At 61.6% G+C, this 18275-nt stretch overlaps 3 protein-coding genes across 4 annotated transcripts; all 3 read right to left on the minus strand.

Moving 5' to 3' along the window:
• Positions 1 to 271: 271 nt before the first annotated feature.
• On the minus strand, positions 272 to 3765 carry Irf7 (interferon regulatory factor 7). Of its 2 annotated transcripts, none has more exons than XM_034635271.2 (10): positions 3660 to 3765; positions 2969 to 3328; positions 2719 to 2881; positions 2420 to 2633; positions 2101 to 2189; positions 1952 to 2024; positions 1541 to 1630; positions 931 to 1320; positions 721 to 839; positions 272 to 640 (listed from the first exon to the last, which is right to left on the minus strand). In XM_034635271.2, the coding sequence occupies exons 2-10, from the start codon at positions 2986 to 2988 to the stop codon at positions 485 to 487; spliced, it is 1314 nt and encodes a 437-aa protein (XP_034491162.2). In that variant the 5' UTR covers positions 2989 to 3328; positions 3660 to 3765; the 3' UTR covers positions 272 to 484. The 2 variants fall into 2 exon arrangements, with proteins under 2 accessions (XP_034491162.2, XP_034491161.2); XM_034635270.2 differs by having other exon boundaries at positions 1847 to 2024; positions 3660 to 3764.
• A 1093-nt stretch (positions 3766 to 4858) lies between these two features.
• Cdhr5 (cadherin related family member 5) lies at positions 4859 to 12520 on the minus strand. Its single transcript, XM_071616895.1, has 15 exons — positions 12427 to 12520; positions 12171 to 12346; positions 11812 to 11862; positions 10008 to 10100; positions 9761 to 9862; positions 9553 to 9663; positions 9298 to 9468; positions 8707 to 8797; positions 8484 to 8581; positions 8204 to 8404; positions 7954 to 8067; positions 7797 to 7881; positions 7121 to 7693; positions 5972 to 6132; positions 4859 to 5386 (listed from the first exon to the last, which is right to left on the minus strand). Exons 1-15 carry the CDS (start codon positions 12518 to 12520, stop codon positions 4916 to 4918), a joined length of 2592 nt encoding a protein of 863 aa, XP_071472996.1. The 3' UTR covers positions 4859 to 4915.
• Positions 12521 to 14134: 1614 nt separating this feature from the next.
• Positions 14135 to 15030, minus strand: Sct (secretin). The gene is made up of 3 exons (XM_027953561.3): positions 14954 to 15030; positions 14786 to 14887; positions 14135 to 14680 (listed from the first exon to the last, which is right to left on the minus strand). The coding sequence occupies exons 1-3, from the start codon at positions 15028 to 15030 to the stop codon at positions 14584 to 14586; spliced, it is 276 nt and encodes a 91-aa protein (XP_027809362.3). The 3' UTR covers positions 14135 to 14583.
• Between the last annotated feature and the right edge of the window lie 3245 nt (positions 15031 to 18275).

Here is an 18275-nt window from a genome sequence, read left to right on the forward strand (position 1 = left end):
GAAGGTGAAGCCTTTGGTGATAGTCTGGGGCAGGGAGAGACTCCTGGATCCTTTTCCAGGTGGCCTCCTTTGTCTCTGTTTTAGCAATTTCTCTATTTTCAGTTTTAAAATCGCCTTCTGCCCCTTCAGGTTTGCACTCCACCAGCTGCTTCCCAGGAGGCAGAGCACAGTGCTCCAGACCTCCAGGCAGGACAGGTACCGCTGGGCACATGATGGCACCTCCCCAGCTCTCCTGGTGGACCAGCTTTCCCCCACACCCAACTCAGGGGCATTTGTATCCAGCGAGTGGTTTATTAGCACTTCAGTGTGTCACTTGAGTGCGCGATAAACAGAAGAGTGGGCATGCAGGGGAGGTCTGCAGTGTGCTTCCTGGGCTTCACCTCCCTTGCCAGGGCCCTGCATGTCTGGTCAGTACTGCCAGCAGGGAGAACAGGACAGCACTGGTTCTCGGCACTCTTCTGTTGGGGGCGGCTGGGGTAGGGGGCTAAGCTGGCTGTTCCAGCTCCATGAGGAAGTGCTCAATGTCATCGTAGAGGCTGTTGGTGCTTGACAGGGACAGGCTGAGGCTGCCACTGTCCAGGGAGGACACGCCCTCACGTTGCACACCCTCCAGGTGCACCCGGCACAGCCATGGCTCCAGCTGCAGGGGGGCATCTGTCAGGGCCCTGGTGACCTGAGGGCCAGGCAGTCCCTTCTCACCCTCCTGGCCCCGGGCCTCACCTTCACCAGGACCAGGTTCTTTTCCTTGGGCCTCCCTGCTGACAGGTCCTGCCCAAAGCCCAGGTAGATGGTGTAGTGTGGGGAGCCTTGGCGCCTTCGTGTCCGGAATTCCCCCAGCTCTGCAGGAGGTGGCTCTGGTGAGCAGGGTGGGCAAGGCTCCCAGGGGAATACCTAGAGTGGGCCCACTTCCCAGGCCGGTGCCTCACTGACCTCGGAAGAAGGTGCTGAAGTCGAAGATGGGGGTGTTGCAGTTGCGCTCCAGCAGCTGGGCTGGGCTGGAGGGGCTGGCAGAGCCCAAGGGACTGCCCACCTCCCAGTACACCTTGCACTTGCCCATGCGCCGGGCCCACAGTGCCAGTCCGCGCTGCTCCAGCTGCAGGCCAGGGGTCACATGCTGCAATAGCTTCTCCGTGTAGTGCAGCTGCTTCTGATCAGGGAGTTCAGCAGGGCTGGGGAAGACCACCTGCTGGGGCTCCGAGGCCCTGATGGCTGGGCCAGGGGGTCCATACAGGAACACACAGCTGGGGTGCCCCACCATTGCCTGCAGCACTGTGCGTCCCTTGTACATGATGGTCACATCCAGGGCACCTGGGCTGGGATCTGCATACACCAAGCTGTGAGCAACAGGTGTGTGCGGAACAGGCGGTACCCAGCCACCTCCCCCTGGGGTGCCCTGCTAGCAAAGGGTGCTGTCCTAGGCTCTGCTGCATGCAGCTACCCTGGGGGCCGTACCCTGGCCTGCATCTGGGAAGGGCTGAGTTGGTTCCTGTCCCCAACCCCCTTCCTCCCCATCCCTACCGCAGGTTCTGGAGCTTCTCACCTGTCATAAGGGCCATGTGTTGAGGCCTGGGGCTGGGGACAGCTTCCACTGCCCGTGCTGTATGAAGCGCCTCCAAAGGGCACTCTGGGCCTGAAGGTGACAGTGCAACACCCAAGTTGCCCAGCTGTGGTGGCTCTGTTTCTGCCGGACTTGCCCTTCGTGGTGCCCCAGCACCCCACATCCTCCTCAAGGGCCCACCCCAGGACACTGGGTCCCTTTCCCTCTCCCCAGGGTCTCTGCTGTCCTGTCTGCCCCCTTCCCTCAGTACAGCCCCTGCAGAACAGAATGGCCCCTGCTGTCCCTCACCAGAAGGCCCCGGAGGGGCTGGGTCTACCCGCCATGCAGCCTCCATCAGGGGGTCCCCCAGGAGGCTGTGCTGAAGAACCTGGAGCAAGAGGTCCCCTGTGTCACCTGCTGTGATGGGCAGAGGGCTTGGGGCTTGCAGCTTAGTGTCTCCTGCCAGGAATGGTCCTAGGGGCCCACCCTGCAAGGGGAAGACAGTCTGGTGTAAGCAGCTCCCAGCCCCAACAACCAGGGGCAGAGACGGGCAGAGCCTGTACCTGTGTAGGCAGGACACCTTCAAGAGCCTCTTCTTCCCCCTGATTGACAGCTGGGCCTTCCGAAAGTGGGGGGCCAGTTGGACCTGGGGCTGGCATAAGACCTGGTTGTGAATGTCCCGAGTACCCCCAGGTCCCAGCACCCTGCTCCTTCCTTGCTGTTAACCTCTTCCCCTCAGTGACCTGGTACCTGGTGGCAAGGCCTGGGGCTTTAAAGCAGGACACCCCAACATGGGGCTGGACACCTGACCTGGAGGCCAAGATAAGGCGGAGCCCTCTACCCATCCACCCACCTTCCTGTCCAGCCTGGGGGGTTCCTTACCTCTCCACTCCAGCTCAGGGTTGAGCGCGTACACCTTGTGTGGGTCCACAGGGTCCCCTGAGTTGTCTTGCAGCATCCGGAAGAGCCGGGTGCTGTGCAGTGCGCATCGGAAGTTGGTTTTCCAGCCCGCACGCTCTGCAGCCTCAGCCTCTGGGGGTGTCCTGTCGCCCCCGCCAGTGTTGGGTGGCCACCTGCCTCGGGCCACTGCCCAGGCCTGGGAAAAAACAGAAAACACAGGCCGAGGGGTGGAGCCTTGGGGTCCCAGACAGGTCCTCCGTGGGAGTGGGGCTGGGCCCCACCTTGAAGATGCGGGCGTCTGCCTCTCCTAGGTCCTTGCGAGCAAAGTGCTTCCAGGGCACCCGAAAGACCGTGTGGGCGTCGTCCAGCCACCGCAGCCCCTCGTAGCAGCCGCTGCTGACCTCACCCAGAAGCCACTCTCCAAACAGAACTCGCTGGAGCCCCCTGCGGGTGGGGTGGCCACGCTTGGTCAGGGCCCAGCGCCAGGCCCAGGGATCACATGGGGAGGGAGGGCAGGCTGGCAGTTCTCACCTCTGAGGAACTACAGCCATTGTTCTTTATACACGGTCAGTCTGGGAGTCAGGGTGGCCCTTCACTGAGATTCTGGGCAGGGGCAGTGGCAGGTACTATCACAGGTGAGATACGGGTTCCTCGTGTGTCACTTGAGGTGTCAGAGTGTGGCCACAGTGTGGCCAAGGTGTCACAAGTGTGACCCAGGTGTGGAGAGTCACAGATGTGGATTGAGGGCTTCTAACCACCTCTGTTGGCCAAGTGTAGACTCCTGGGCCAAGGTGGAGATAGGTGTGACGACAGATGTGGCGAGAGCACACACACGTGAAGTCACAGATGTTAAGCCAGCGTCCAGGCCTGGCAGAGCTCACAGGCTGGACCCTGCAAAGACAAGATGGGAAAGCCCGTGTGGAAGGGCAGGGTCAGAGTCCAGGAAAGCGAAACTGAGCTTCGCGGGAAACCGAAACCTAGAGGGCGGGGCGGCGGGTAGGCGCCCTCCCACGGCCGGCGGTCCACCGTCCACCGTCCACCGTCCCAGCCCCGTCCTCGGCCCGACCCCACTCCCCACCCCACCCCCGGTCTCACGGAGCCCCCTCCAGGCTCCCCAACCCTGGGTGCGGCCCCTTCCCGGCCGCTGCTGGTGGAGAGAACAAGGACTCCCACGTGGGTCGTAGCTCCCCTCTGTTCCGCGTGGGCCGGGGGTCCCGCATACCTGGGTGCCGGAGCCGCCGGGACGGGACGTTTCCCTCCCAGAGAGGACGCAGCCGCGCTTTTATTGTGCCCCGGCCGGGGCGGGCCGGGGGCGGGCCGGGCCTAAGCCCTGCAGGTGCATCGCGGGCGTCACGTGCTCCCGTGGGAGGTTCCCGAGCCGCCGGGCCTGCCCAGCCCCTGCGCTGACTCGGGTCGGGGCGATCGCGCTCTGGGCAGCACCGCTGTAGTCCCCGCAGGGCGGCCGGAGCGCCCGGTCCGTCTCCGCCTGGCCTCCGGGCTCAGCCCCGGCGGCTCCCGCTGCTGCTTCCCAGGGAAGCAACCCTAGGCGCGGGTCAAACTAGGGTAGACCAGAGATCCCCAACATGGGTGCAAAATCAGACCCCAGACAAAAGTGGGGTTTTAGTTGTTTTTGCATAGAACTAATGGAGTCTTAAGAGGGACTGCTGCTATTCCGACAGCCACTCTTGAAATGAGAGCTTTTGGAAAGGATTCACGATGACTTTTCATAAGGAAAAATGCCAGTGACCCACAGGGACAGTTTGACGGGCAGTCTGGAAAAACTCGGGCCTGGGGTGAGCCCTGGAAGTCAAGCCGGGGAGCTCTGTCCCCACCCGGTGGCCCGTACTCCCCTAATACCGGCTCCCCCACCCAAGGGTCCTTGGGCAGCAGACCCCGGCTGCTGGCTCCAGTCATCTCGGGATGCTCCAGCCGCCGCGCCGAACGTCTCAGTGCTGGCGCTGGGCCCTGTCCCTCCGCGCGGCGCCAAGGGGGTTCGCCCCCACCGCGGCCGACCTCATAGACTTCCGAAGGAGTCTGTTTCCCCTGCGAGGTCCCCAAGACGACCCTCTCCCAAGCAAGTCTTCCCGGGGATTTGCGCTGGCTCCTTCCAGCCCACCCCCAACGGAGTCTCCGCTGGGGTCGTGAGGCGCGAGGTGGAGATCTCTGGTGCGCCCCCCGCCCCCCTGGACTGTGGTTAGACCAGGAGAGGAACTTCCTAGCTACCAGCCGTCCAGAAGGCCTCCGGAAGCCCGGCGGCGCGGGCGGGGCAGCAGCTGGTTTACGAGAAGCACCGCCCGCCGCTTCCACGTCCGCCTGGAGCCACTGGAAGGTGTGGCCAACCTCTCTGCACCAATTCTCCAACAGCCGCCCATCGCCTCGAATTCTGGGATTCGAAAGTGAAATTTTATTCTGCGAGAGAAGTGGGGCGGCGAGTGGACCCCGGGTCCAGGCCCGCTGCGGGCGAGCAGAGAGGTCTAGCTAGATGTAGGTGGAGTCGTCTGCGGGCGCGGGCGCGCCGCGGGGACCCCAGCCCTGGCCAGCGTCCTCTTCGCCGCCGCTGTCCTCGCTGCCAGAGTCGCCCGCGCCCTCCGCGTCCGCGTCCGCGGTGGGTGCGTTAAGGACCACCACGTCGGCCTCAGCCCCAATGTCCTCGCCGAACCACACGGCCTTGTAGCCGCCCTCGGGGCGCCGCTCCTTGGTCAGGATGGATCTCACTGCTGAGGGGCTGTCCACAGCCCTGGCGGCCACCGGGGACTCAGGGGCACTGGCGAGGGGACCTGGGTCTCGGGACTCGGTGCTGGGAGGCTCAGGGGCAGGGGACCCGGGGCTGGGCGGCTCCGGTGGCACCTCCACAGACTTGGGCCCCGAACCGGGGCTAGGGGCAGGTGCCCAGTTGGCCTCCTGGTCCCCCAGAAAGGCCTGATTGTCAAAGCCCTGCGGCTGGGGCTCCTGTGGGCACAGCAAGGGTATCAGTGGGACTCTGGTCCCTCCACTCTGTAGGCTTCTGCCCTTGCCCTGTTTTGTGACCCTGGCATGTACGCTTGCTGCTCCTTCACAGAGTCACTGAACCCTGGTCCCCTGCTGGTCCCCTGACAATCCCATTCCAACTCTCCCACCCCCTTATCTCCTCCATCTCTCTTATCCCCACCTCCACCTCAATCTCTACACCTTTCCACTATCTCCCCCTCCTTTCTTTCCCCCTTGAACCTTGGCTTGAACCCAAGGGTGCTTATCCGCTGAACCACACACCCAGCCCCCCTCCCTGCCCTTATTATTATTTTTTTTAACTGGATCCTGCTAAACTGTGGCTGAGGCTGGCTTTGAAGTTATTAGCCTCTTACCTAAGCTTCCCAAGTTGCTGCGGTTACAGAAGAGCCAGAAGAGCGCCGGCACTCTACGTCCTGCCTTCTCTCTGCCCCATGTTTCATCCCTCTGCATGTCTCCCTCCCTCCCCACCTCTCTCCTCTGCCCCTCTGTCTGTCTCTGTCACTGTCATCTACCCTGCTAGGCCCTAGCTCCCACAAGGGATCTCACCGCAGCTTTGGCAGAGCAGCAATTCAGTTGGTGACCATAGTGTTTGTGAATGAGGATGGCCAGGCCCAGGAGGGCCAGCAACAGCAGTGCACCCAGCACCCCTCCCAGCACTGCCATGTCCACTATGGAGAAGTGCTGGTCATCCTGTATTGGGACACTTCCTCCTGTGCTGCTTCCTGGCATCCCTGCAGAAGACATGGTCATCCACCGTGGCACACCTTGCCAGCCTGTGCCAGCCTGTGCCAGCCAGGAACCCTGACAACAAGCCAGCCTTTGGCTGCCCCCTACCAGAGCTGTGGGTTCTGAGGGGCAGGTGCTCTTGCCCCCCCCCCCCAGGGAGATGTTGTGAGCACACCAAGGCCCAGGGTCCCCCCAGGACAGGGTGTTCCAGGGAGGAACCAACTTCGGATACAACAGGATAAATGGCTACAGGGAATTCAGTCTCTGCATCCGTTTTGAATGTACGTTGGGCTTGGACCAGAAACAGTGTTCAGTTGCTCCCCACTCCGTTTCCAGTTCCATAGCCCCCCGGGATTTGCCTTGTGCCACTGTCTCTGGGAGGAGGCTGGCTCCCTGCTCACTGCACAGATATGTCCTGAGACCACTGGAGACCTCTGGAACTTGATTCTGCTTGCTCTAAACCCACCAAGACTCCTTAGTACAGGGCTAGCACACAGGTCCCCTGGGCCACAAACTCCTGTGTGGCCTCAGGTGTACCAGTACCCCAAGCCGTGTGATAGTGTCATACAATCAGTGGTTTTTGTGGTTGTTGTTTGTTTTGTTTTTAAGACAGGGCTCGCTATGTTCCCAGGTTGGCCTCAAAATCCTGGGCTCAAGAAATCCTGCCTCAGCTTCTAGCACAGCCACAAACCTGATGCAGCTGTGCAGTCTGAATTTCAGCTCCATATCTCTCCTGATCATTGGAGGGGTGCTCTCTGTCTTAAGATCCTAAACCACCAACGGCCTTGGCAACTCAGCTCGCTGGATCTCGAATCTGCCCCCTGCCCTGCACCCCACACCTTCCTAGTGCAGCTTTGGGGGCTCCTGGGCTGACTGCTGTCACCAGACAGACCCCTGGCTGGGACTCTGTCCTAGAGGCGACCCTGGACCACCCAAGTTCTGAGCTAGGACAAGTGGGGTGGGGACTACCTGAGGGTGGGGGGCTCCTGCTGGGCCCAGGGACCGTGGGCCGAGAGGTCCCAGGCTTCTGGGTCTGTGCTGAGCCCCCACCGGGCGTGGCGGGTCGTGACGGGCCTGCTCCCACATCGGGGGTGGTCGTTGGTTTTGAGGTCTGTGCTGAGCCCCCACCGGGCGTGGCTGGTCGAGGGGAGGTACCTGCTCCTGTACCGGGAGCCGTGGGCCCAGAGGTCCCAGGCTTCTGGGTCTGTGCTGAGCCCCCACCGGGCGTGGCTGGTTGAGGGGAGGTACCCGCTCCTGTACCGGGAGCCGTGGGCCCAGAGGTCCCAGGCTTCTGGGTCTGTGCTGAGCCCCCACCGGGCGTGGCTGGTCGGGTTGAGGTGCCCACTCCCAGGCTGGGGGGTCCCCCGGGTGTGGGTGAGGTAGGTGGCCTCAGAGTTGTGCCTAGGGGTGGATGAGGGCCACTGCCACCCTCAGAGCTGGTTGTTGAGGGTCCCTGAGAGGTCCCAGGGGGCCTGGGGGCTTCCGAAGTGGTGCTGCTCCAGGGCCCAGTTGTTCTTCCAGTCTCTGGGGATGTGGGGGGCTCTGGGGAGCCTAGGGAGCCAGGGACAGTGCCAGACTTGCCTCTGCACCCAGCACACCTGCCCAGGGTAGGAGCCATCCTGAAGGGGGCCCCCCAGAGGCTTACCTGTGGAGGGGGGCTCTGGCTCTGAAACACGAATCTCAACCACCGTGGTGGCTACACCCGCAGTCACAGTGTTCTTGGCCTCCACCTGGGGTGGGAAGGGGGGCTTGTCCCTGCAGAGCCCCTCTGCAGTCCCCCACCCTCAGACACACTTCCCTACCTCTGCGTAGAAGACCCCTGCTTGCTCTATTGCCGTGGCAGTCAGCACCATCTCTCCAGCCATCCGGAACTCGGAGCAGTTGGTGATTTGATAGGTAATGGCCGAGTTCAAGTCCTGGGTGTGGCTGCAGTGAGTCCTGGGCCTGGGCTGCCCCCACTCTTCACCCCAAGCCCACCCACCCGGGGGCGAGCAGACCCTGGGACCCGGCAAGGTTACGAGGCTCCTGGAGGGGCAGGAGGGGGCCGCCTACCGGGAACTCAGGGTCCTGAGCCCAGATCCTCAGAGGCTGAGAGGGGGAGGCGGCATCCTGGACAGCCACACCAGACCCAGAGCCAGGGGCCACGGTGCCTCGGTACAGGCTCTGGGAGAAGTGGGGCTGGCTCCCGTTGGCCTGGCGGGCCTCCACAGTGACCTGGGTCACCGAGTAACGGGCCCCATCAGCCTGTTCACCCTGGGAAAGGAGAGGCAGTAGTGGCCAGCAGGCCCGTGAAAGTGCAGCTGACGTCCTGCTGCCCCGTGCCGGCACCCACCTTGACCAGTAGCAGGAATGTCGTGGGGCTGGGGACACTCTTGGTCATGGTGAGGTTGCCAGAGTCTGGGTCGATGGCAAATGTGTTGTCCTTGTTTCCTGAGAGGATGTGGGGCAGAACTTAGACCCTGGTCCCCTGCCTAAGGTCCAGGATCCTGGCTGGTTCAGCCTGAGTCCAAGGCAGGGGTCTGTGGTGCCGTGGGCGGGGGCAGGTCTTTTCTCACCCCCTATAATGCTGTAGATGACCCGCTCGTTGATGCCTCGGTCTCCGTCCACCGCATAGATGGGCCCCGGACGCAGGATGAGGGGGGACAGCTGTGGGGGTGGGGGTCATCGTGGGGCTGGTGCAGATGGCCCCAGTCGGCCCTTCCCCTGCTCCTCAGGGTCTGAAACACAGGCTGGGAGCACAGTGGGGAGAGGAGAAGGGCCGGGCAGTGCCTGTCTGGGTGAGGGCAGCTACAGGCGAATTCAGGCACCTCGTGGGTCGGGATGCACAGTGTGATCAGGCCTGCCTGGGAGGCCAGCCCTGGGGAGGGGCTTTGCTCAGCTGTCCTTCAGGCGGTCCTCCTGGCCCCTCCGCCCCACCTCTGGCTGACCTCACGGGGCAGGGCTGCCCACGCTGCGGGGGTTGGTACACACTGCCCAAGGCTGGGTGGGCGGTTTGGGAGAAGAGGCTCATTCACAGCTATTCCAAGATGGTGACTGAAGTCGGCCCGCCGCCCCTTGAGAGCCCAGGCCCCAGGCTGCTCCCGCCCTGAGCCCCCCAGACCCCACTCTGCACTCAAGCCCGTCCCTGCCTGCGGGGCCCCCATTACCAGTGTGTGTCCTGTGGGGATGGCCCCCTGGTACTGAGCCTGGATGCACACGGAGCCATCTGAGTAGGAGCAGGGCAAGAACCAGGGTGGCCGCAGGTCAGCCGGCAGCACCTTCAGGACCAGGGTGGCCGTGGCTGTGTGGCTGGGCTCCCGGTGCTCCTCCCTCGTGTCCTGTAACAGCTCTGCTGTGTCAGGTAGGGGACCTCCAGCAGGGCCGGCCTGAGCATCCAGTACGCAGCGGGGGGAACCACTCACCCGCACCAGCAGCCGGAAGGTCATGTTCTGCCACTTGTAGAAGTCCAGGGCCCGGTCCAGCCTCAGGGCAGGGCGGTTCACCCCCAAAAGGGAGAAGAAGCTGCCAGCGCCCTGGGGAGAGGGAGCCACAGCTGAGCCCCTGGGGCATCAAGGAGCCGTGGCTCAGAAGCCAAGGGCCAGTGTTGGGCAGGGCTGGGGTTCCACTGACCGGGGTCACTTCCTGTAGCGTGTAGAATAAGGTGCTGTCCTTGTCACGGTCCGTGGCCTGTAGTTCTGCCTCAGGGATGACCGTAGAGTTCACTTTGGTGTCCTGGGGGCAGAGAGCCGTCGACCCAGACACAGGCGTGGCCTCTGTGGACCAGTCCCAGGGAGGAGCCCCTCGGCACTAGCCCCCTGGCCCACATCCGCCCGGTGCCCAGCCCAGGCAGTGCCAGCTCTGGCTCCGCCTGACTCACCTCCTGCACGTCCTGCTCCTTGGTGGTGAAGGGGAACTCTGGGGCGTTGTCGTTGATATCCAGCACCACCACAAACACCCTCAGCTGCGTCACCTAGGGGTCGACAGCCTTGGCCACAGCCCTCCCGGCGGCCTGCCTTCCCTCCTGCCTCATTCCTGTCCATCCGCCCGGGTGGTCGTCCATTTGCCCACTTGCCCTTCTGCTGCTCTGTTTGAAGGTGACGGTGACCCAGCACGGCAGGGCCCATCACAAGGGACAAGACTCAGCCCCGGGGCTGCCATCCTGGCTGGACTTACAGACCACAGAGGTAGGTTACCAAGGTGGCCAGAGGTGGCCAGCCCTGCGAGGACACTGGGGGCTGGGGCTGGGGCTGGGAGGTGGAGCCCTCGCCCCGCACGCGAGAGGCACTGGGTTCCATCCTCAGCACCACATGAATATAAGATAAAGACATGGTGTCCACCTTTAACTAAAAAGTAAACATAGATAGATAAAAAGAGGACGCGTGTTAGATGTCATGTTTCCCCAAGAATAACGGAGCAGGGAGAGGGACCTTCAGAGCGGAAGGCACCTGCAGGGAGCTCCGCCAGCCCCTGGGTTGGACTTTGCTCCAGTTCAAACAAGCCGAGGCAGACTCTCAGAGGCCCAGGACAGGTGGACACACCAGGGCTTAGATGGCGAGAGGAACCGCCCTTCTCAGGTGGACAGGGCAGGAGGATGTGTCTTGTTTTCTTTGTGGTGCTGGAGAGGGAACCCAGGTCCCCTCACACAGGAGGCAAAGGCAAGCTCTCTGCCACTGAGCTGTGATTAAAATGAAGGGTCCCGACCTATCTTTTAAAAGTTTTTTTTTAAATATATATTTTTTCGTTGTAGGTGGACACCAGACCTTATTTTATCTGTTGATTTTTATGTGGTGCTGAGGATGGAGCCCAGCGCCTCACCCCTGCTAGGCCAGTGCTCTGCCCTGAGCCAGCCGCAGCCCCAGGTGCCCGCCTATTAGAGACGCCTGCTGAGACACTGTGGGGGACTGCGGTGCTGTGGCCTGGCGCAGGGCAGGGGCTGCTCACAGGGGGCTGGGGCGGGGCGGTGCCCGTGGTTTTCCACTTGTGTTTCCTAATAAAAGGGCGTCTGGGGCGTGGGATGTAGGAGGAGGGCTGCCGCTACAGCACAGCAGGGTGCACGGAGTCCACCAAAGAGGAAAGGTTTCCCTGCACACCTGAGCAGGTGAGGGGACGGGCGCCCCAGGCCAGGGCCACACCCCCAACCTTGCCCACCACAGCAGCTCGCGGGGCTTGGACTGCAAGGGCGCAGGCAGATGTGGAAGTGCTGGGCTGTGCCGGGCGGGGCTGGCTCTGCTAGGCTCTCCTGAGACCTCCCACCCCGAGAGGGGATGGATGGACCAGGGGCAAGAGAGGACAGGGATCAGTAGGAAGGTTCCAGAAAGGGGAAGCTGGTGGCCGAGGCCCTGGTGGGATGTGGAGGTAGGAAGGGGGGGTTCTGGGGCTGCCTGAGGCGGAGCCCACATTTGCTCTTGAGGGCGGGCTAGCCAGAAGGAAGCCTGGTGGAGCAATCAGCAGGCCAGGGTGCCTCCAGGTGCTGGGGCGAGGGGGTCAGGGGAGTCTCAGGAGTTTGTTGGGCCAATGTCCGTGACAGTGGGTCCACAGCTGGGTTTGTGAGTCTGAAACTCAGGGCAGAGTCTGGGCTGGAGGAAGTGAGGGCGTAGCCGGGGAGGGCTGGTGTTTGAAAACACTCCCTGGGTGAGGTCACAGAGGAGGGACCAAGGGCCAGGGGGACAGGGTGCACTCACCACGGTGTCCCCCCTCTTGCACTCCAGGTGTGCCTCTAGCATCGTATTCTCCTGTGGAGGCAAGTCGGTCTTGCAAATCACCTGCCTGGTGGTGGCACACGTCCCCACTCCACAGGCTGGGAGCCCGAGGCTGAGGGCAGACGCTGGCCCAGGTCGTCATCGGTGGTAAGTCGGGGAGGAGGAGGAGGCACTAGGCAGCTTTGCTCCCTAATGGACGAGGCCCAGCCAAGGATGGGGCCTGAAGGGTCACTCAATGCCTGGGGGAGGCAGAGCCCTTGCCACCCCCATGTCTTCTCCAGGGAGGCTGTGTGTACCCGCAGGGGACCCTGGAAACACCCCACCCAGGCTACTGCCTGCACCTCATAATCAGGAATCACGCTGAGAAAGAGCTGGTTTCCTAGGATCCGAAATGCGGACGGGGTGGACGAGGATCCGAGGGTCACCTGCTGGCCTTCTGGGACGGAGATGTTCACCAGGGCTTCCGTGATATTTGCGTTCTCCTGCACTTGGAGGAAGGTCTTGTCCACAGAGCAGACTGGGAAGTTGGAGAGGACAGGTCAGTGCCTCCCAGCCCCCACCCCACCGCCCCCCCCCCCCCACACCTCCAGCATGTACCCTGAGTCTGGGCTGTGGCTCCCGGGGAATGGCCAAGCAGCACTGTGAGCAGCGCCAGCAGCAGGGGAGGCCATCGCAGGGCCTGAGCCCCCATCTTGGCGGCTGTCATCTGACGGGAGGGTCCAGCTCTCTGGAGTCCGGGCTGGTACAGTTCCTGCCTCAGCGACCTTCGCCCCTGCCAAGCGCCGCCCCACTTTATGACCCTTTACCACAGGCTTCCACCAAGGGGACTCCCGCTGGCCGGCCAGACCCAGGGCACCAGCAGGAGGAGGATGTGGAGTGGTCATTCAGCCTGATCTGGGCCACATTCAGGCATCCACTGGGAATGAGAACCACTGATTCCAAACACAGGGCATAGAGGAGCTTGCAAGCTGCCTGGGAGGCATGGACCTGGGGCTGCAGGTGCAGAGCTGGGGGGCATGGACCTGGGGCTGCGGGTGCAGAGCTGGGGGGCAGGGCTGGAGCAGGGCCGTGGGTGCAGAGCTGGGGGGCATGGACGGACGTGGGGCCGTGGGGACAGAGCTGGGGGGCATGACGTGGGGCTGAGGGTGCAGATCTGGGGGGCAGGGCTGGAGCAGGGCCGTGGGGACAGAGCTGGGGGGCATGGACCTGGGGCTGCGGGTGCAGAGCTGGGGGGCAGGGCTGGAGCAGGGCCATGGGGACAGAGCTGGGGGGCATGGACCCGGGGCTGCAGGTGCAGAGCTGGGGGGCAGGGCTGGAGCAGGGCCGTGGGTGCAGATCTGGGGGGCATGGACCCGGGGCTGCGGGTGCAGAGCTGGGGGGCAGGGCTGGAGCAGGGCCGTGGGTGCAGATCTGGGGGGCAGGGCTGGAGCACAGCTGAGGCGGCTGCTGAAGCTAGGGGTGGGCACAGGTGGGGAAGGGACTCGCCAGGCTTGGGTTGCTCTACCCAACCCCTGATCAAGGCTGTCCCGCTAGGCTCCGCCACTGGAATTTTATTAAGGCCAAATTCTGGCGGCCACTCCTTGGGGCTCAGACCCAGTGTCCCTTCCAGGTCCTTGGCCATCCCTGCACCAGTCCTGCAGGAAAAGCCCCTTGTCCCTCAGCACCCCTGCCTGCCTCAGGGACTAGTTAGCTCCCAGGGGACTGGCAGGGCCCAGTGAAGGGTTTCAGGGACCACTGTGCCCTCCAGGGGGCCCCTGGTGAGGCTCCTCAGCCCAGACCTCCACCTACCCTGCCCCTTCCTTTCTTTGGCCCCCAAATCCCTCAGAGCTGGGAGAGGCACTGGGTCTGAGGAAGGGGAGGCTGTGGGGCACCGCACGCATGAGTGGCCTTCCTGAGACTCCTGATCTCTCTTCACTGGGCAGTCCCACCTCAGGCCCCACCCCCCCTCTGGTGCACCCACATGCTGCTGCAGCCCACCCCTTGGGGGTGACACCACTGTCCCTTGCTGCACAGGCCCTGCTGAGGTCACACCACCACTTGGCCTGGACATGTGTCACCAGGATATCCTCTCCAGTCCTGCTGCTCCAGGGGACTCCAGGCATCCTGGGTGGCCCCCTTCCTTCCTGCCCCACCTGAGCGTCTGTGCCCCTCCCTTCACGCTGACCCACATGGCCCCTGAGACAGCAGCACCCTGAACACTGCACGTTCACTAAGTGGATTACAAAGTGGGGGGAGCGGAGCTGGAAGTTCAGCCAGTGGACAGGAGGTGGCCCTGAGGACAGCGATAAGGGCGAGTGCCTGATGGTCACCCAGGTTTAAAGGGCAGCTGGGTGTGGTCACCTGTAGCCCTGGAGCAGGAGGATAGCGCCCTCCTTCCTCCTGGCAGCCTGATGTGCAGGGGCTGCCCTGGTGTAAGGAGATACGCACAGTGGGCTCCTGAGGCGGGTGTGAGTTCTTCCTTTATTAGTGCCAAGTACAGCCCCTCCCCGCCCCAGGGTCCTCTCTGGTCCTCCTCTGTCCTCCTCTGGCCCACTGGGTGGTTTCAGCCGCCTCTGGAACTGTGACCAGGCCTAGCCACACTAGGCAGCCAGGGAGACCAGACCTGAGGCAGAGGGGCTCTCGGCGGCATCCTGCAGAGACATGAAGCCGAGGGCTGGGATGGCAGCTAGAGACCACTGCCTGGCCAGCAGCAGCCCTGAGGTTGCAGGGGACGGGAGAAAGGGCTGGCAGGATGTGGGTGAAGGCGGCGGGTGCTCACCAGGCCTGCAGGGCTGGCTCGTCTGACCACAGCAGGCACAGCTGGCCCTCAGTGGGTTTAAACCAGGAGGTGCGGTTCTCGGTGTCCGGCTCGCTGTTCCACCCCAAATCAAAATTAGTCCTGGAGCCGGGGCACCGCGCCTGTCCCGCCGCAGGGCCCCTGCCCAGACTGCTCTCCCGCCCTCACCTGCCGGCTCACCTGCGCTTCCCCACCAGGCCCTGCAGCAGCCGCTGCAACCGCGCGCTGTCGCGCAGGCGGCTGAGCTCACTGGTGAACGTCCCGTCCGAGTGTCGCGGAGCCCTGGGGAGAGGCGGGGTCAGACGGCGTGGGCAGCGCGGGGCGGGAGGGGCGCGGACGCGGGCTCACCTGGGGGCCGCGGGGCGCGCGGCGGAGCCCAGCAGCAGCAGCAGCAGCAGCGACGGCGGCAGTGGCCAGGGAGCCATGGCGCAGCGGGCGGTGCTGGGCGCTCTTGCAGCCCCGGCCCCAGTCCGCGCGGCCCTTTATAGCGGTCCCGGAGCCGGAGGGTGGGCCGGTTGGGGGCGCCCAGCACCGCCCCGGCTCCGAGCCATCGATCGCCAGAAGGTCAAGGCCGCCCCCCAGCTGTCGCCCGGGACTCCTCCCGCCCCCAGCGCCAAGTCGGCGCCCCTCGGCTGGGCAGCAGGGAGTAGACCAGCTGGATGGCGGGTGCCACGGGCGGGCACTGCCATCCCCTGGGGCTCCCGAGCGAGGAGGGACATCCCGGCCGCGGGCGCATTCGGGACCGGCGTAGGTCCCAGCACGTGTGAAGGCCTGGGGCCTCGGGACCGCGGAGCAGAACCCAAGTGAGCCTCTCCCTAAGGCCCTGGACTGCTCTGCGGTGGTTGGCGGCTGGAAGTGGGCGCAGGTGCCTCGGAGGTGGGCCGGGTAGGAGAGAGGTGGACAGCTGGAGGGGCCTGCCGCAGCTGCCGGCAGAGACAGGGCAGCAGGACCGCGCAGAGAACAGGCCCACCGACCTTCTCTGGACCCCGGGGAGCGCCGTGGGCAGATCAGGGCTTTGTGGTCACCGTGGTTTTCTTTTTCCAGGAAGGAAAGAGCAGCTTCCCCCTCCACGCTGGCGGCAGGAAGCAGAGACCAGCGGCCGGAGGAGAAGGTGCTCCCATGGATGCCTTCCAAACCTGCTCTTGGCCCGGCAGGGTCACCACAGTTGTCATCCCAGCCACTCGGGAGCCCAGGCTGGAGGATCACAAGCTTAAGGCCAGTCTTGGCCCCTTAGTGAGACCCCATCCCAAAATGATACTGTTTGTAAGGGGCTGGGGTGTGGCTCAGTGGTAGAGTGCCTGCCTCCCACGTGAGGCAATGGGTTCCATCCTCAGCACCACATAAAAATAAATAAAGATATGGTGTCTATCTACAACTAAAAAAAAAAAAAGAAATTAAAGTACATTCATGAGAACATTGCAAATCCCAAATATCAACTTGATCTGTGAGATTTCTCAGCATCTGCAATCACTTAAGTAACCAGGCAGATCTTCACTAGGAAAATCTATTTTAAAAAAATTAACATAAAGTGGGGCTGGGTTGTAGCTCAGTGGTAGAGTGCTTGCCTCGCAGCCCCCCAGCCCCTGGTTATCACCTCTGCCTCTGTCTCTGTGAATGGTGACTGTAGAGACCCAGGGGAGTGGGATCACTCAAATCTGCATAACATTCCATTGCATGGGTATTGGTGTTTGTCCATCCCCCATCTGTTGATGGACATCAGGCTGCTTCCACCTTTGACATTGTGAATGTGGGGTGCAGACAGCTCTTTAAAGCTTGGGTTTTTTTCGGGGGAAGGGTGCTGGGGATTGAACCAGGGCCTTGTACATACTAGGCAAGTACTCTACTGACTGAGCTATATCCCCAGCCCTAGAGCCTGTTTTTTAATTCTTTGGGGAATATGGTTAGGAGTGGGTTGCTGGGTCATATTTGATTTTTCTTTCCTTCCTTCCTTCCTTCCTTCCTTCCTTCCTTCCTTCCTTCCTTCCTTCCTTTCTTTACCAGGGATTGAACCCAGGGACACTTAACCACTGAGCCTCAACCCTAGTTCTACTTTTTATTTTGAAACGGGTTCTCATTAAGTTGTTTAGTGCCTTGCTAAATTGCTGAGACTGGCTTTTTCTTCTTCTTCTTTTTGTTTTTAGTTGTAGATGGACAGCATGCCTTTATTTTATTTGTTTGTTTGTTTATTTATTTTTTAGTTTTAGGTGGACACACTATCTTTATTTTATTTTTATTTTTAAGTGGTTATTGAGGATCGAACCCAGCGCCCCGCGCATGCCAGGTGAGCGCGCTGAGGCACATCCCCAGCCCTGTTTATTTCTATGTGGTGCTGAGGATGGAACCCAGTGCCTCACACGTGTGAGGCGAGCGCTCTGCCACTCAGCCCCAGCCCCAGACCCCCCACCCCCCACAAGCAATTTGTTTGTTTTTTTGAGATGGGGTCCTACTAAGTTGCCTGGCTGGCCTGGAACTTGGGACCCTCTTGTCTTGGTCTCCAGAGTTGCTAGAACCCCAGGTGTCCTAGGTGTGGCCCCCACACGTGGCTGAGGTCGGGCATGTTCTCAGGTGCTTCCTTTTTTTTTTAGTTGTTGATAGACCTTTATTTTATTTATTTATATGTGGTACTGAGAATCGAACCCAGTGCCTCACACACGCCAGGCAAGTGCACTACCACTGAGCCCCAGCCGCAGTGCCTCGGGTGCTTCTTGCTATTTCTTTTCATTCTTTATCTGTCCAGACCGTTGTTGTTGTTGTTGTTGTTTTGTGGAGCTGGGAATGGAAGCTAGGGCTCCAAGCATGCTGGGCCAGCGTCTGCTCTGAGCTACGTCTTCACTTTGAAGCCGAATTGCCTTTCTGTGGTTGAGTTGTACGAGCTCTTCATACATGCTGGGTACCGTACTCTCTGAGCTATGCGATTAAAAAGTATTTCCTCCCATTCTCTGGGTCCTGTTTTCAATCTCTTCGGAATATCTTATTCTTTAGGGTAGAGATGAGGGGCACTGCATTGTCCAGGCAGACTCGGATCGCCTGGGCTGAAGCACCCTCCTGCCTGGCCTCCCTAGTAGCTGAGGCTGAGGGGTGCGCCCCCACCTGGCTGGCTCTGGCTGACAGCATCTCTGAGGTACCACAGATTGTCACGTCCTGTGACACCCTGTGGCCCGGCTGCCGCTGCTGTTCCTGCACTGTGCTTCCGGTTGTTCCAGGACCGTGAAACCTGCCTCATGTTTCAGATCTCATCTTTGCATCCATGACCCTTTTGAGTGTACGGTGTGACTCAGGGTCCAGCTGCACTCTTCTACGGGTGGACGGACGTCTGTCTAGCTGTTCCACTCCACTAGTGGAGGAGAGTCTTCCCTGAGCATGGTCTTAGCAGCCTTGTTGAAAATCAGTTAACTGTGATGTCTGAGTTTATATCTGGACTCTCAATGCTCTTTTACTGAGCTATAAATTATCCTTAAGCCAGATTCAGTCTCTTAATTCCTGATGTTTTGTTCTAAGTTTTATTTATTTATTTATTTAGGTACTGGGGATTGATTGAACTCAGGGGCACTCGGCCACTGAGCCACATCCCCAGCCCTATTTTGTATTTTATTTAGAGACAGGGTCTCACTGAGTTGCTTAGTGCCTCGCAGTTGCTGAGGCTGGCTTTGAACTTGAGATCCTCCTGTCT

The sequence above is a fragment of the Marmota flaviventris genome, chromosome 9, assembly GCF_047511675.1.
Source record: "Marmota flaviventris isolate mMarFla1 chromosome 9, mMarFla1.hap1, whole genome shotgun sequence".
NCBI classification, from domain to species: domain Eukaryota; kingdom Metazoa; phylum Chordata; class Mammalia; order Rodentia; family Sciuridae; genus Marmota; species Marmota flaviventris.

Bases quoted from the DNA above. Each gene is read 5' to 3' on its own strand.
- Irf7 (XM_034635270.2), bottom strand. From the start codon at position 2,988: ATGGCTGTAGTTCCTCAGAG. The intron at 2,025-2,100 runs GTACAGGCTCTG...TTCCCCTTGCAG, and splicing joins AAGGTGTCCTGCCTACACAG to GGTGGGCCCCTAGGACCATT. The intron at 641-720 runs GTGAGGCCCGGG...GCCCCCCTGCAG, and splicing joins AGAACCTGGTCCTGGTGAAG to CTGGAGCCATGGCTGTGCCG.
- Cdhr5 (XM_071616895.1), bottom strand. From the start codon at position 12,520: ATGGGGGCTCAGGCCCTGCGATGGCCTCCCCTGCTGCTGGCGCTGCTC. The intron at 10,101-11,811 runs GTGAGTGCACCC...GTCGACCCCTAG, and splicing joins GCAAGAGGGGGGACACCGTG to GTGACGCAGCTGAGGGTGTT. The intron at 8,405-8,483 runs GTGGGTGCCGGC...CTCCTTTCCCAG, and splicing joins CATTCCTGCTACTGGTCAAG to GGTGAACAGGCTGATGGGGC.
- Sct (XM_027953561.3), bottom strand. From the start codon at position 15,030: ATGGCTCCCTGGCCACTGCCGCCGTCGCTGCTGCTGCTGCTGCTGCTG. The intron at 14,888-14,953 runs GTGAGCCCGCGT...GCCTCTCCCCAG, and splicing joins GCGCGCCCCGCGGCCCCCAG to GGCTCCGCGACACTCGGACG. The intron at 14,681-14,785 runs GTGAGCCGGCAG...GGGGTGGAACAG, and splicing joins GGCCTGGTGGGGAAGCGCAG to CGAGCCGGACACCGAGAACC.